This window comes from Lissotriton helveticus, chromosome 6 (genome assembly GCF_964261635.1).
Source record: "Lissotriton helveticus chromosome 6, aLisHel1.1, whole genome shotgun sequence".
NCBI lineage: Eukaryota > Metazoa > Chordata > Amphibia > Caudata > Salamandridae > Lissotriton > Lissotriton helveticus.
In genome coordinates this window covers 1,793,255,675-1,793,269,552 of record NC_136067.1, presented here as the reverse complement: position 1 = coordinate 1,793,269,552, position 13,878 = coordinate 1,793,255,675, and the positions used below count along the sequence as shown (strand labels likewise).

General features: G+C 44.5%; 1 protein-coding gene across 1 annotated transcript in view; it reads right to left on the bottom strand.

Annotated features, from left to right (window-relative positions):
* Positions 1-13,878, bottom strand: part of THADA (THADA armadillo repeat containing) — a 1,377,633-nt gene that overhangs the window by 958,071 nt on the left and 405,684 nt on the right. The window contains exon 27 of the mRNA XM_078649688.1: positions 4,300-4,391. Coding sequence (XP_078505814.1) covers positions 4,300-4,391 — 92 coding nt within the window. The remainder of the gene's footprint in view (positions 1-4,299; positions 4,392-13,878) is intronic.

The following is a 13,878-nucleotide window of genomic DNA, read 5'->3' as shown; positions in this document are numbered from 1 at the left end:
GCAGGTGCTGGATCATTCCAATAGTGAATATTATATCTTAGCAGCGGTACTCAAACATATGTGTGCAAATTAGCATGATAATACGTGATGTCAGCACATCCTGTTATAAAGTGCATAGTACATTTAGCAACTTACAAAGTTCATACAATAATTGATTTTCTAGCAGAAATACATTTTAAAATATAACTTGCCACATAAAAACATACGTCTGGGGACTCAAGATTAAACACTAATTTCATTGCTGTTTGTAAATGGTGTGTATCATATTTTAAAAAGATGGGTTTCAAATAATATTTCCTAAAAGAAGTATAAAAAGTACAAAATAGCATAAAGTGACATACGCTCTGTTTTGATTTGCCATCACATGGGCACAGGCACGTTCCAGGTTGTTTAGCCACAGGGAAGGCCACAAGATGATGTACAATTCCTAAACGGAGACGACTTAACACAAATCGGTGTGAGGGAATACTAACTATTGCAAGATAAAATTTAAAACCTTCGTTAGTATTATATTGTTCATAGAGATTGAATGTACTTTGTTTCTTATATTTTTCCATTCTAGTCTCTGCTGAATATTTCAAAAAGGACATCTTCAACTCCCGTTTTGATAAAATAGAATCCATGTTAGAATCTTTAAAAATATCCAGACCATACAATGTTTTATACCAATGATATATATGGTTCAGCCAGGGAATTTTTGATCGATGGTCAAGATTAATACAATCAGTTATTACATCCTGTGTAAACTTTGTCTCCTCCTTAGCCCATATTGAGCGCCATAAGGACAGGGGACGGAGTGCAATTAGGTCTTTAACATAATACAGGTCTAATTCCTTATGTAATAACTCCGTTGAGGCCGTAGCTGGGGCACTGATTAGTCTTTTTAAAAACGCATTTTCCTTCCCTTGAACAGTATTGGCATTCTGTTCATCATACCCCCAAACTCCAGCCCCATATATGGCTGACGAAATGCATCTGGCGTTAAAAAGGGTCAACATGTCAGGAATTCTGCGATCCCCTAGTTTCGCAGCAAATGTAAAAATACAATTGGTATTCCTGCCCATTTTAAAAAGGACACTTTTTTGTTCGTTAATCCATTTCCCGTCTCCTGAGAAGGTAATACCTAGATAACAGAAACTGTTAACACTTTCTAATTTCCCCCCTTCTAAGAAAAAAGGCTTATGTTTTCTTTGTTTCTTACCACACACCATGGTAACTGTCTTCCCTTTATTAATTTTCAATCTCCTGTTTTCTATAAATACGTGGAATTGGTTAATTAAGTGTTGCAGTCCATTGTGAGTCCTAGAGAGGAGGACCGCGTCATCCGCGTATAAAAGGATTGGGATGGGGTTACCTTTTATAGTTGGTGCATCTACATTAGTCATTCTTAAAGTTGTGTCAACATAGTTAATAAATAAGGAAAATAATAAGGGGGCGAGTACGCATCCTTGACGGATGCCCCTCTTGACATCAAAGAAAGGGGTGCATTCACCATCTGTTCCAAACCTTACTTTGCTTGTTAGGTTATTGTACAAGTGGGCGAGCAGATGTATAATTTCAGTAGGGGCGCCCATTGCCAATAGTGTGGGCCAGAGCAATGCGTGTTCCACCAGGTCGAACGCGGAACTCAAGTCGGCAAAGCATAGGTAAAGATTACCAGGTTTAGCTTTGGTATACTTGCCGACTATGAGTTCCAGGTTCACGCACTGCTCCATTGTTCCTATTCCCCTACGAAATCCGTACTGCACAGGGGACAAGATATTATTCTCCTCGGTCCAGGCTTCCGGTCTCACTAATAGTACTCGACTAAGGATTTTGACTGTCGAGTCTAGAAGCGAGATTGGCCGATAATTCCTTGCTTCTGATCTGGAACCTTTTTTATAAAGGGGTATAATGATTGATTGGCCCCATGTCACTGGTAAATTACCTTCCACTGCTGCATTAAAATAGCGAGTCAGGATGGGGGCCCATAATGATATCTCATGTTTATAAAAGTCCATGGGTACCCCATCCGGCCCTGGTGCTTTACCCCCCTTACTATTTTTAATTGCATCTGTCACTTCAATTAATGTTAAAAACAGCTGCATTTTCTTCCATTTAAAACATATAATAGACCCATCTGGGTTAAAATCAGATTTAAAAATCTCAGAAAAGTGTGCAATCCATGCAAGACAACTAACGTGGGAACTGACCTCTGGAATATTTTCATTCTTTAGAAATGGGCCATCTATAGTATCCCAGAACAATTTATGGTTTTTGGTTACAACAGCCATATCAAGCTTGTTCCACGCTTCATTCTGTAACTCCCTTTTCCTAGTTGACAAGGCCATTTTATAATTATTACGTTCTTCTCTAACTATATCTTTATCTCTTGGTTTAACATCAAGTACACTTTTCAATCTTTTCAAAGTCATAGCACATTGTTTGTCAAACCAAACAGTTTTTTCCCTTTTAGTCCCTCTATTTCTTCTTAACAAGGTATTTTCAACTGTACATGTAATTTTCATAAAATTTGAGAGAACGGCTGTTGCTATCACATTCGGTGCAAGACAATAATAAACCTCTCTAGTGCATTTACATAAAACATCCTTCATTAACTTGTCTGGGTCAATTTTGGCCCATTTAATTCTCATGCCATTTGGTCTCACAGCGGAAATCCCATGAACGGATCTACCATGCACAACAGTTTTTGGGCCCCAGCCCATTAACTCCACTGAAATACTGTTGTGATCACTCACAGGCTGCACTGTTACCCAGACATTAGAAAAAATCGAACCACTAGACAATAAAATATGATCAATATTCGAATGGGCATCTCTCCCCCTGAATGTTGGGCACATTTAGTTGTTTTTGTTTTTTGTACATTCAAGTAATTCCATATTGAATTTGGCTATTGAGTTGTTCAGTGCGCTGCCATAATTACTGTGCGGGAAATGATTAATGTAAACACTATCACCCCCTGCATAATCTTCGTGGTGTCCGCAAAATCCCTTCCGGGCATGTCTACAGGCTTGAATGTTAAAATCGCCTGTCCACAGTAATACAAAGTTATTCTTAGTAAGGGTAAAACCAGTCCTATGGCATTTGAGATTCTCAGAATACAATATTATGACACATTGGCTTCCTTAACCAGCATGTTCTCAGATACAAAACCCTCCACGAGAAAGGTGCACAAAGTTGCAGGAGGAGAAGCAGGACCTAGTTTCTCAATTTTCCAGAGTACATGTGTTCTCATGGAGCGCAAGAGAATATTTAGATGCATCGTTTAATACCATTACACATCAATACCAATTCATTAACGGGGCAAATCTTTTACTTTTTAAAATTAGTTGTTATTTACTTTAAAACATACTCCTTAGATCATACAGGCCATTTACTTCAAAACTTACGCTTCAGATTATACAAGCCTTCTAAAAAATGCATGTTTGACTAAGTTCATACCAACACATAATGTGCCTAATTTCTGTCCAGTTCACAAGCAATCAACATGTTAAAGACTCATTTCTTGCCAGACACAGTGATGCAAAGCCAGAGGTCATATTGTAATCTCAACATGTTCTAAATGGATTTGTCACTGAGGGAAGCTACCCCATAGAAGGTACTGCCAGGAAAATGTAGGAGCTTTGTAAGTAAAACAGAGTTTTACTAACAATGTGTTTTCCATCAGTCTCTAAGCATTTCGCATAATAGTGGTGTGCAGTGTACGATATTTAAGCAACTGGCTGGCAAGTGATCTAAGAGAAGTCCAGCATGTTGGCGTAATTCAAACTGAAAAATACATAACCATATGAATACATATTCAGACTGTTTTCCAGCAGTGTCTGAATGACCAGCAGACAGTTTACTTGTTCAGTGCAATAAACAGTGGGAATATGGTCAGCTGAATCACCTCTAAGGCAAAAAAGAAAAATCAATAAAATAGAACTCAGAGTATTTATTGTGAAATTGTTCAGACAGATATGGTTTTATTAAAAAAACAAATAAGATCTAACCCTGCCACCCCAAAATGAATTAGTTCTGTGCCTTTATATTATGGTGCAAGGTACTTTAACTCTTTTAATAAAATAAAGACAAAAAAAAGAGAGGGCCACAAGTCCACACCAATAAATGTATATTTGCAGCTTATATTAAGCAGCAAGCACCTAACAAAGTTCGAAAGGTGGTGTTTTAAAAACCAGCAACAGGGTGCAGTTTTAAATCCTGTGGCTGTTAAATATGCATAAGTAAGCAAGATTTTGAAATGTTTTTAGTGCTCCTAGTGTTTTTTCAAAGGAAATGTTAGCTGCACGTGGCGCGTACCTGTTTTTTTTGGAGTTCTCATCCTTTCCCCTCTTAACTCCAAATATTCTTGTTATGAGGGTGCTGAACAGTAGAGTAGACGAATTCCGTACCTAACAAATACACAAAAAGGAAGTATTTAGGATGCAACTTTAAAAAAGGAACTCTTTCTTTTTGCTGGCACTGTACAATTTTAAATACACTGTAGGGCTTCAGACTGTTACAAAAACAGATCCTCTGTGCCAGATGTATCACTTGACATATGCACTGATCCACTCAAGATTTTCGCTGCATATTAATGTGCTGGAATGGAATGTGTCCCAAAATATCAAAATTGTTTGAATAAGTGGTAAAATGCTTTATTTTAAAAACAAATGCAGATACATAGAGTCAAAGCGAAATACACAGAGCACTGCATATCTGTTCACATTAGACCATGTGCACCTGACGAACATATTATTCTTATTTATTAGTACAAACCACACTCACATACACTACATGAAGACTTTGTGCCAGACCTTAAAGCAAAATAAATTAATCTGAAGTATTGCTTGGTAAATGGCCTAAACGCAATCTATGTATTCAGATTCCCAATCAGGGATGTATGGTAACCCAGCATGGTGCTCCTTTAAAAACAATGTACCAGCTATGGAACTTGATGAAGGATGCAGACAGTATCACCCACCGAATCTATCCAACAATGTGTACTAGGGACTTTCCCTACTAGGAAAACACACAAGATGAAGATCAGGATGACGGCCTAGGGTGCAATACTAGGTAAGGCATAACGCGGGAGTCAAATGGCGACAGCTGCCCGAGGTCCCGTGTATCAGGATCCCCCTCACCCCCGGGAGTCGCCGAATGCTGGAATCCGGGCCTTGGAGAGCTGGGACTCACGGGGGTTCTCGGGAGTTCCGGGGGAGAGAGAGGCAAAGAGGAAAGCAGGGCCTGGGTCGGCCGCCACCGCCCACAGGCAGGGTAGCAGGGAGTGCAGCAGGGACCGGAGTGGGGAGTTTGGCCCCCTATCATGCCTCCTTCACACTCAACACCGCATCAAGCAGCGCATCGAGCAGGGGCCCCCAAGGGTGGCGGAGGAACAGGAAAAAGTCTGTGCACGAGACATGCTCCGACATGTGGCTACGGCTCTTAGCATGGGGCGTGGCCAGTGCTTTAAATGGGCTGGTACTCACCGGTACTGAGTACCGGCACTTCTTCCCCCCCCCCTAAGAGTACCGGCACTTCTCCGTTACCAAATAAGAGTACCGGTACTCAGTCATACATAGTCGTGAGCATGCATCGCATTTCTACACTGCGTCACATGCTCACATATTGGTGATTTCACAAGGAGGGCAGTAACGCCATGGCGCCAAGGCAGAGCAACGTGTGACCCAGGCACGAAATGCCCATTGGACTTCAGTACAACACGCCCCCACCGTGTGTGGCAGCCCGGCTGAAACAGGTTGCCGGGCACACACACAGCTGCACCCAAGTACTTCACACGTCTTTGAAAGACGTTTTTGCTTCTTAACGAGGTTTTGAAGTGTTTCTTAACTTCTTAGAGAGCCCCCGCAACTCCAGTCTGACTTTTGCTTGAAGAATGAAATGAAACTGTGCACAGCCATTGAACGAGAGAAAAAGGTGGGGTGCAAGGAGGGGAGGAAAAAATAGTCTGCACTCATTTGTGCATGCCGGTATCTATATGTGTTAGCACCTTAAAGGCTAGACCGCTGATTTTTTGGGGAAAATGCGCAGCGTCCCCATGGAATGCACCCTGTAGGACTTGCCCAGTGGAATCTCACAAGACTCAAAGGAAGCCCCCGGCATCTGGTAGAAAATCCTACCACACCTTAGGGCAGAGCATGTAGCTGCTCTTGAGGGGCTCTCCCCTCTACCACATTACAGTACTTCCACTGTGGAGCACGGGCTTGTAAAGAGAAGCACACTGTACCCTCTGGAGGGGGCAGCATTTCATCCTCTATTTGTGTAGTTTTACCTCCTAAACAAACACCCGTTAGGGTGGTAAACAAGTAAATCCTCCCTCAGGTTTTGCTGTCTAACAAGTGTTGTGTTGGGCTGCCAGACGTTCTCGGTGTGACGCATGCATCAAGGCTGCTAGAGATGCGACTCTTGGCCAAGCCCTGGACCTGTCTTGTGGAACCTGTTGATTTTACTTATGTCTCGGGCAGTGGGACCTAATGCCCTCGGCAAAAGCAACAATGAATACAAGCATTGGCAAAGTCAGTAGGCCTCACTTTTGTGACCAGTTGAGTTTGCCAGTGTTTTTTAACTGTGTGGGAGCAAAAGAAACATGGGTTGGGGGAAAGCAACGTGGAGTACACAGGTGAGGAGATGTGAAAAAGTAGATGGGTGAACACAGCAAAAGTGAGGGGCTGGGAGAAGTTGTCAGTCAACACAGAACAACACTGAGTGCAGAGGAAAGACATACACAAAGGAGGTGGCTTGAAAACACACTCTCTAATGGAGTACTTCACACAAAAGAAAAAGTGTTGTGACCCTTCAAATGTTTTTCGCTTAGTCCCTGCCTCTAGCCCCGCCTCCTTGCCACGCCCACAGCTCGATCTGATGAGTACCTGCACTTTTTTCCCCCCATTTAAAGCACTGGGCGTGGCCTCAGGGCTCCAGGGTCCATTCATAACCGTAGTGGGTATCGCGGCCGCCGGCTGGGAAAAACCTGATGGCTGCCAGAAACTGTCGGCGCCTCACCTTGGACCCTCTGACTGCCTCACCGGGAGGCAGATGATGGCCCCTAGCCATTATCTTCTGCAATGGCGTATGCTGATGCTAAGGCACCAGGATACTGGATGGGCGCCATGCGACATCGCCTCCGACACCGCCTATGAGGGACACCAGTAGCTCTGTGACATACCAACTTACACAGGTACGGCAGGGAGTAGGGAGTAGGTAGTGCTTGTGCCCGGGGCACTGCCGAGAGACAACCAGACTATAGGGGATGCTACCACCAGACCCACTACATAACACAACAGGCACATAACTCCTGAATAGACAGAGGGGGGCGAGACTTCAGTGCCAGTTGGTGGCGGCTAATAGAGAACCCAAGAGGCCGCATATGGACACCTCACCTACATAATTGATGAAACAGCACCACCATAGAACGGAAACACTATGGTCCGACCCAATATTACCAAGCCAGCGGGGGAAGGCACCATATGACACAGATACCCGAGGCAATGACCAAGTGCCCCTATTTGCATAAAGGGGCCTGGAAACACATACAACAACCATTGTGTGGCAATAAAAGAGACCAAGATGGCCCTTGAACATAAAATTCTAAGGAGGGGAAGCTGGCGGACAGAGTAGCGGATGCAGAGAGCACTGTGGCCAAGGTCCGGCCAAAGGTGTCTGGTAACAGCACCCACTTACCGGCATTGGAACGCGAAGTAGCTGCTTTGGCAGAAAAACTGAATGATGCTGAGGGCCGCTCCTCAACAATAATGTCCGATTAGTTAGGGTCCCTGAGAGACTCGAGGGCCCAAGTGCTGGGAAAAACCTCAAACTTGTTTACAGTGAAACGGGCACATAGCGTGACTGGGCAGTCGCTGCCCCCTGGGGCCCCACCGCGTGCAATGATGGCCAGGCTGCTGAATTTTCAGGACAGGAATGCCGTACTACAAGCGACACATGCACATGAACCGTGGACGGCGCCACAGTAAGCATCTACCCCAACTATACACCAATAGTCCAACAACGATGTAATCCTTTTGGGCAGTCAAGCAACATCTCCGTAAGCTAGACATCCGCCACGCCCTCCTCTTCCCAGTCAGGCTCCGAATCCTTGATCGGGACGAGTCACAGTTCTTTACGGCAGCGGAGGACGTCTGAAACAGGCTGGAGAGAAGAGGGTAGCACCCTCCAGACAATGATGAAAGGTACCAGGTACCGAATTGGCAGGAACAGAAAAAAAAGTGAAAGGTACCAGGTACTGAAATGGAAGGAACATAAAAAACGCAGCAAAACATGAGGAGGCAGTCGCCAAGAACATCAATGAAAGAACAAGCACAAATAGACAGGAAGAGAGTACTGTCGGATCCCCAACAATTCCTGGACACTACTAACACATGGGGAGCTCTTGAGACTGACCATGGAGAATCCTCAGAGTAGAACCTAGTCTACGAAGATGAGGATGAGCTTGGACCATGCCCCTAAAAGTCACTCAAATGACCTCGGAGGAGATTGCCTAACTGGACCTACTGCGAACTGGAGTCTGGAGGTGGCTGGGGCAGAAATTTGTGGCAATGAAACTCACTGCTAAAGACTACGGGGGGTGGTTAAGGATGAGATGGTTTATTCATGTATAACTTGTGAGCCGGCAGAGGACTGGCCATTTATACATAATGGAGTGTGTGGATAACTATTGTTGATAAGAATTTTTTTTATTTTATTGGGCGATGGACAAACCATGCCTTGGGGTGCTGGACAGTTCTAAGACTGCAGCATGGTAGAGTAGAGAGGGAGGGGAGTTGGGATAATGTTAAGGTTACCGTTGAACAGTTTGCAGCCATACTTGAGTATACTTGACAAGGGTTGGGCAGCAAACAAATCAGGGACTGGATGCCAACGCGCCACGCTGCATATGTGGTGTTCCCATATGTTAATGCTGTTCAAACTTCTATTTATGGTTCATTAATTGAAAGTATTTATTATTAGGATGAGCGCTCTAAGTAAATGTTGTAAGCTCCGACTGTACTACTGACAGAGGTTCCAGTATAAAAACCTGTATGCGCGTTTTCAAAGATTAGCAATATGAGGCTATGTATAATGCTCCAGAATGCTCTTTCAGGTACCATTTTTTTGCAGCATCATTTAGTAACATGTGTTGATGCATGCTAGTATTTCCCCAAAATATTCATAATGGAAAATCAGTGTTACTGGTTTCACTAAGATTATGGCGAACAAAAATAAACAAACATTGGCAAAGTCAATAGGCCTGAAATTGGTGGTCAGCTTTTTAGTTTTGTCAATATGCGACTTGTTTTGACATGGTTTTTGTAAAACCTTATTGGCATGGGAGCTGCCGGGACCTCACCATTATATGAAACATTAGCAAAAGCAAAAATAGTTTTTGGGTCTCAAAAAGCACACGCTGCCACAGTAGTTACTGGCATTGAACAAACTACTCCGTGTGTCTTGCAAAAGAGCGGAATGTAGTCACTCACAGTGAAGGAGAGAGAGAAAGAGAGAGAGAGAGAGAGAGAGAGAGAGAGAGAGAGAGAGAGAGAGAGAGAGAGAGAGAGAGAGAGTGAGAGAGTGAGAAAGAGAGAGAAAGAGAGAACAAGAGAGAGAGAAAGAGAGAACAAGAGAGAGAGAAAGAGAGAACAAGAGAGAGAGAAAGAGAGAACAAGAGAGAGAGAAAGAGAGAACAAGAGAGAGAGAAAGAGAGAACAAGAGAGAGAGAAAGAGAGAACAAGAGAGAACAAAAGAACATTTTAATAAACACAAACAGTCACGGTCAACCCCAGACCAAATTAGGGACCCAATTATTAAGGAAAGTCTCAAAAGTGCATCCATGGCACATGTCCTTGCATTAAGGGCAGCTATACGGCTTTCGTGAATTCCCAAGAATTTACAGAAGTAGGACAAATATAGTACTCCTAGAAAATATTTGTGAACTGCATTTCAGCATGAGCAAAAATGCATGTGTAGATTTGCTCATGCGAAAATCTAAGTGTTTGCAAGTTCACTTTCCCTCCAACCCCTTGTTTCCCAACTCTGGAAGAAGGTTTACGTCTGCCATTGTCAGGAGCAAATTTCTAACATTTCTCAGTATGGGAAAAGATTAGAGAAGAGTTGTTGAAAACCTTTAAAACATGCAAGTTAATAGGTTTGCACAGACTCAAAAGGGCATTCTACCCCTGGAACTATTGCTTACTACTACCTTCAGCCCCAGTTTGTAGATATGCGGAAACGTGGCAACTTAAGGGGATTGCAAGTATTCAAACACTACTATGGTATGAGCCCTGGCATAATCAGAGAGGCTATATCAGAGCTCTTATATAATAAGATTGCTGCCATAATTTGTCCATGCACCACATGGCACCAAAGGGGCAAGTGGATTTTGCTACAGGACAAGTAGATATATGAAGCAACCTGCCCCATGGACAAGTAGATATTTTATTAAACTCAACACCCCTGGACATTCTAGATATGAGATGCAAGCTAATGTTAAAAAAAAACAAAAAAACACTGGAAACTCCAGTTACGTTTACTGAGCCAACTATAACTTACTCACCCATCATACATTGCTTAGGATCCCAGATATTACATCACTCATTACCTGTTAAATTACATAATTGATTACATCAATCATGATATATCAGTCACAGCCTCCACCCACATTTTGCATCCAATCCAAATCATGTCTTGGACTCAATGCCTAGGCTCTGATAAGGTCCAACACCCAACCCTCTGCAAGCATCAAACCTCCACTGCATAGGATCTTGCAGCCATATGAAGGAAGGTTTGACACAGGGCTTAGCCTTTTCCCAGGGTCTGCATCCACCCCTTCACAAACATCCAACACTCACCATGCACTTAGTACATACACATTGGAGCTTGTATGCAAGTCCTGGTGTCATATCTGACCCTACCTGCAAAATTACAAAAAGGGTTGGGCAATGGGTTTGCCCTATGGCCAACCTTTTAATCATATTTCAAAAGCTTAAGACAAGCTTATACAATAACAATAGTGTAACCTTTCTTTTTCCAAAAAATGTATACACAGAAACTTTGGTAACTCTAGTTCTGATGAATACTATAACTGCAGGTTCCTCACTTTGTGAATACCCCCAGGAGCCAGATTAGTTCGAGAGATTTTTTTCTCTCAGCAATTCCCTCACACGCTTGTAAGTGGCTTCATGCAGCCGCGTTTCGGGAACATCCTCTTTCGCAAGTGAGGATGAGGCAATAATATAATCACCTCCATGCATCAACATTAGTTTCTTTCTGATATCTGTGTGCCCTGTCGGATGTGGAGCCTGCCATAATTAGATTGTTCCAGTGTATAGATCTCTAGTTTGGAACTTTTTAATATAGACTAAGGGGGTTTATTACACAGAATTGGAAGGAGGGTGGGCTGGAGAAGAATTTGTTGCTAGATAGAGTATCCACCAGACAAAATTTCCAAAAGTGTCTAACTTGTTCTTTTTAGGGATACCGCTAATTGCAACTTCCTCACATTGCCTATTGATACCAAAGATGTACTTCCCTAGGCGATGCGTCTGTGGAATGGCTCAGACCAGAAAATCCTGCAGGACTGAATGGGCAAAATTACCAACTCTCCCATGCCTAAGATAGATACTCCATGTACAATCACAGTAGTGGTGACCTTGACTTGGTAATAAGCCCACAGGACTTCCGGAGGCTGTTTCTTAGCCAATCCGTAGCAGATCTTAATAAAAAGGACAATCCATCTGGAGACTTTCCATTTCTGTACTGCCTTTCCTTTCTTTGTTCCAGAGAACTCAATGAAGAGTTGCTCTTCCATCTGATGGTCCCTGCTACGATCACTGTAGAAGGTCAGAGCCCTCTTTCTGCTTGGATGGGTGAGGATGGACAAAGAATGCCAGCAGGTTGATACACTGTCCAATGTGGAAGGGTATGACAACTTTCTGAAGGACCGCTTCCTTAGTCTGAAGCACTAGCTTTTCTGACTGGGAAGAAGGTGGTGTTTATAGTTGTTCACAGTAAATGCCCGGAACCCACTCACGCAACAAACTGGTGTTAGCCCTATGAGGAACACTGTCTTAAGGGCTTGTAGTCTAAGAAGGTTACTGTGCATCAGTGCCAATGTGGTGCACATTAGAAATGTGAGAACCAAATCCAGATCCCATTGGGGAATGACAAAAGTTTTTGGAGTAAATATGTGGGTTAGTCCTTTTAAGAAACGCATCACAACAGGTGATTTAAACAGAGGTGGCTGCTTTCCCTGGACGCTACGATGGCGTTTGACACGCTTGAGTGGTCCTACATGATGGCGGTCCTCCGCAAACTAGGATTTGGCCCCAGCTTCATAGGATGGGTGCGCCTCCTCTATACGAAACCCTTGGCTCAAGTCTCAGTTAACAACAAAATTTCCAAACTCTTTGAACTCGGACGGGGAACGAGACAGGGCTGCCCTCTCTCGCCCCTCCTCTTCGCCCTCTAACTAGAGCCCCTGGCCGCTTGGATTCAGCAGGATCTCTCCCTGAAGGGGATACGCTGGGCCGACGGCTGGGAGGACAGAATTTCGCTTTATGAGGATGACGTCCTACTGTACCTCACCGGACCCCGAAAGTCCCTAATAGTCGTTATGGATATCATAACCAACTTCGGGAAAAACTCTGGCTATAGCATTAACTGGGGCAAATCCGTTCTCTACGTACTGCAGGGAGAGGTTCCCACGCTTCCACGGAACTGCCCTATCACGGTGGCCACCGAGGGATTCCGCTACCTGGGAGTATTCATTTCCAAAGATCCAGAGGTGAGATACGAGAAAAACCTCCTTCCGCCCCTCCAGCGGTTCAAGAAAGATACTGCCTCCTGGCGGCGCCTCCCGCTGACCCTCCTCGGACGGGCAGCACTCTTCAAAATGATGACACTGCCTAGGTTCTTGTACGCCCTCCAAAATCACCCGGACCTTGTCCCGAAGGCATACTTCGCCTCTATCGAGGCCACTCGGAGGGAACTGCTGTGGGCTGGAATGCCCCGCATATCCATACAGAAGTTGACCTTGGGATGGTTTGACGGGGGTATAGCACTCCCTGACATCCGCAAATACTACTGGGCCGCGCATCTCTCGGCCATTAATCAATGCACCTACAGCGATGGGAATGACCCGGCGTTTGGAATGGACCGATGGCTGCTGGAGGGTGGTAACTTCGAGGCGGCACTCTACTCCAAACAGGGACGACACCCGCTTACGGGGCCTATGCACCACTCGGTACAGATAGGGCATATCGTACAGCACACACTGGGCTGGGCGGATACCCTCACGATGGCAACCCCCCTATGGGTCTCAGAGAGACTCGGCAGGCTAGGCCGCACTAAGGGGTTCCATAATTGGGACCTCATAGGCATCTCTCACGTGAGAGATCTGTGGGGCCTGAAGGGGATGGTACCATTTGCATCACTTCAACAAACATACGAACTAGCCCAATCAGAACACTTCAGATACGCTCAGGTCCGACACTCCCTAGAAGCCAACATTCCTGTGGGCACGCAGCCTCCTGCCTCCTCACCGCTGGAGGACAGACTTCTTGACGGGCACCTTCCCGAACAAGCAATCTCACTCACATATAAGAAAATCATCAATCAGTCCTCTGACCTACTTTCCCCCCTCAAGTGTAAATGGGAAGCTGATGGACTAGAGATAGACGAGGAGGAATGGCGCAGTGCACTAGCCTCCCCTAAGGAGGTAGCTATTCCGGCCAGGTTTCGGCTCATCCAACTAAAAATCCTGCAACGTGTCTACCTTTCAGGGACCAGATTACAGCGAATGGGCCGAAGCGCGGATGGTCTCTGTAGACGGGGGTGTGGGGAGGTGGGAACCTTTTTTCACATATTTTGGGACTGTCAGAGGCTACG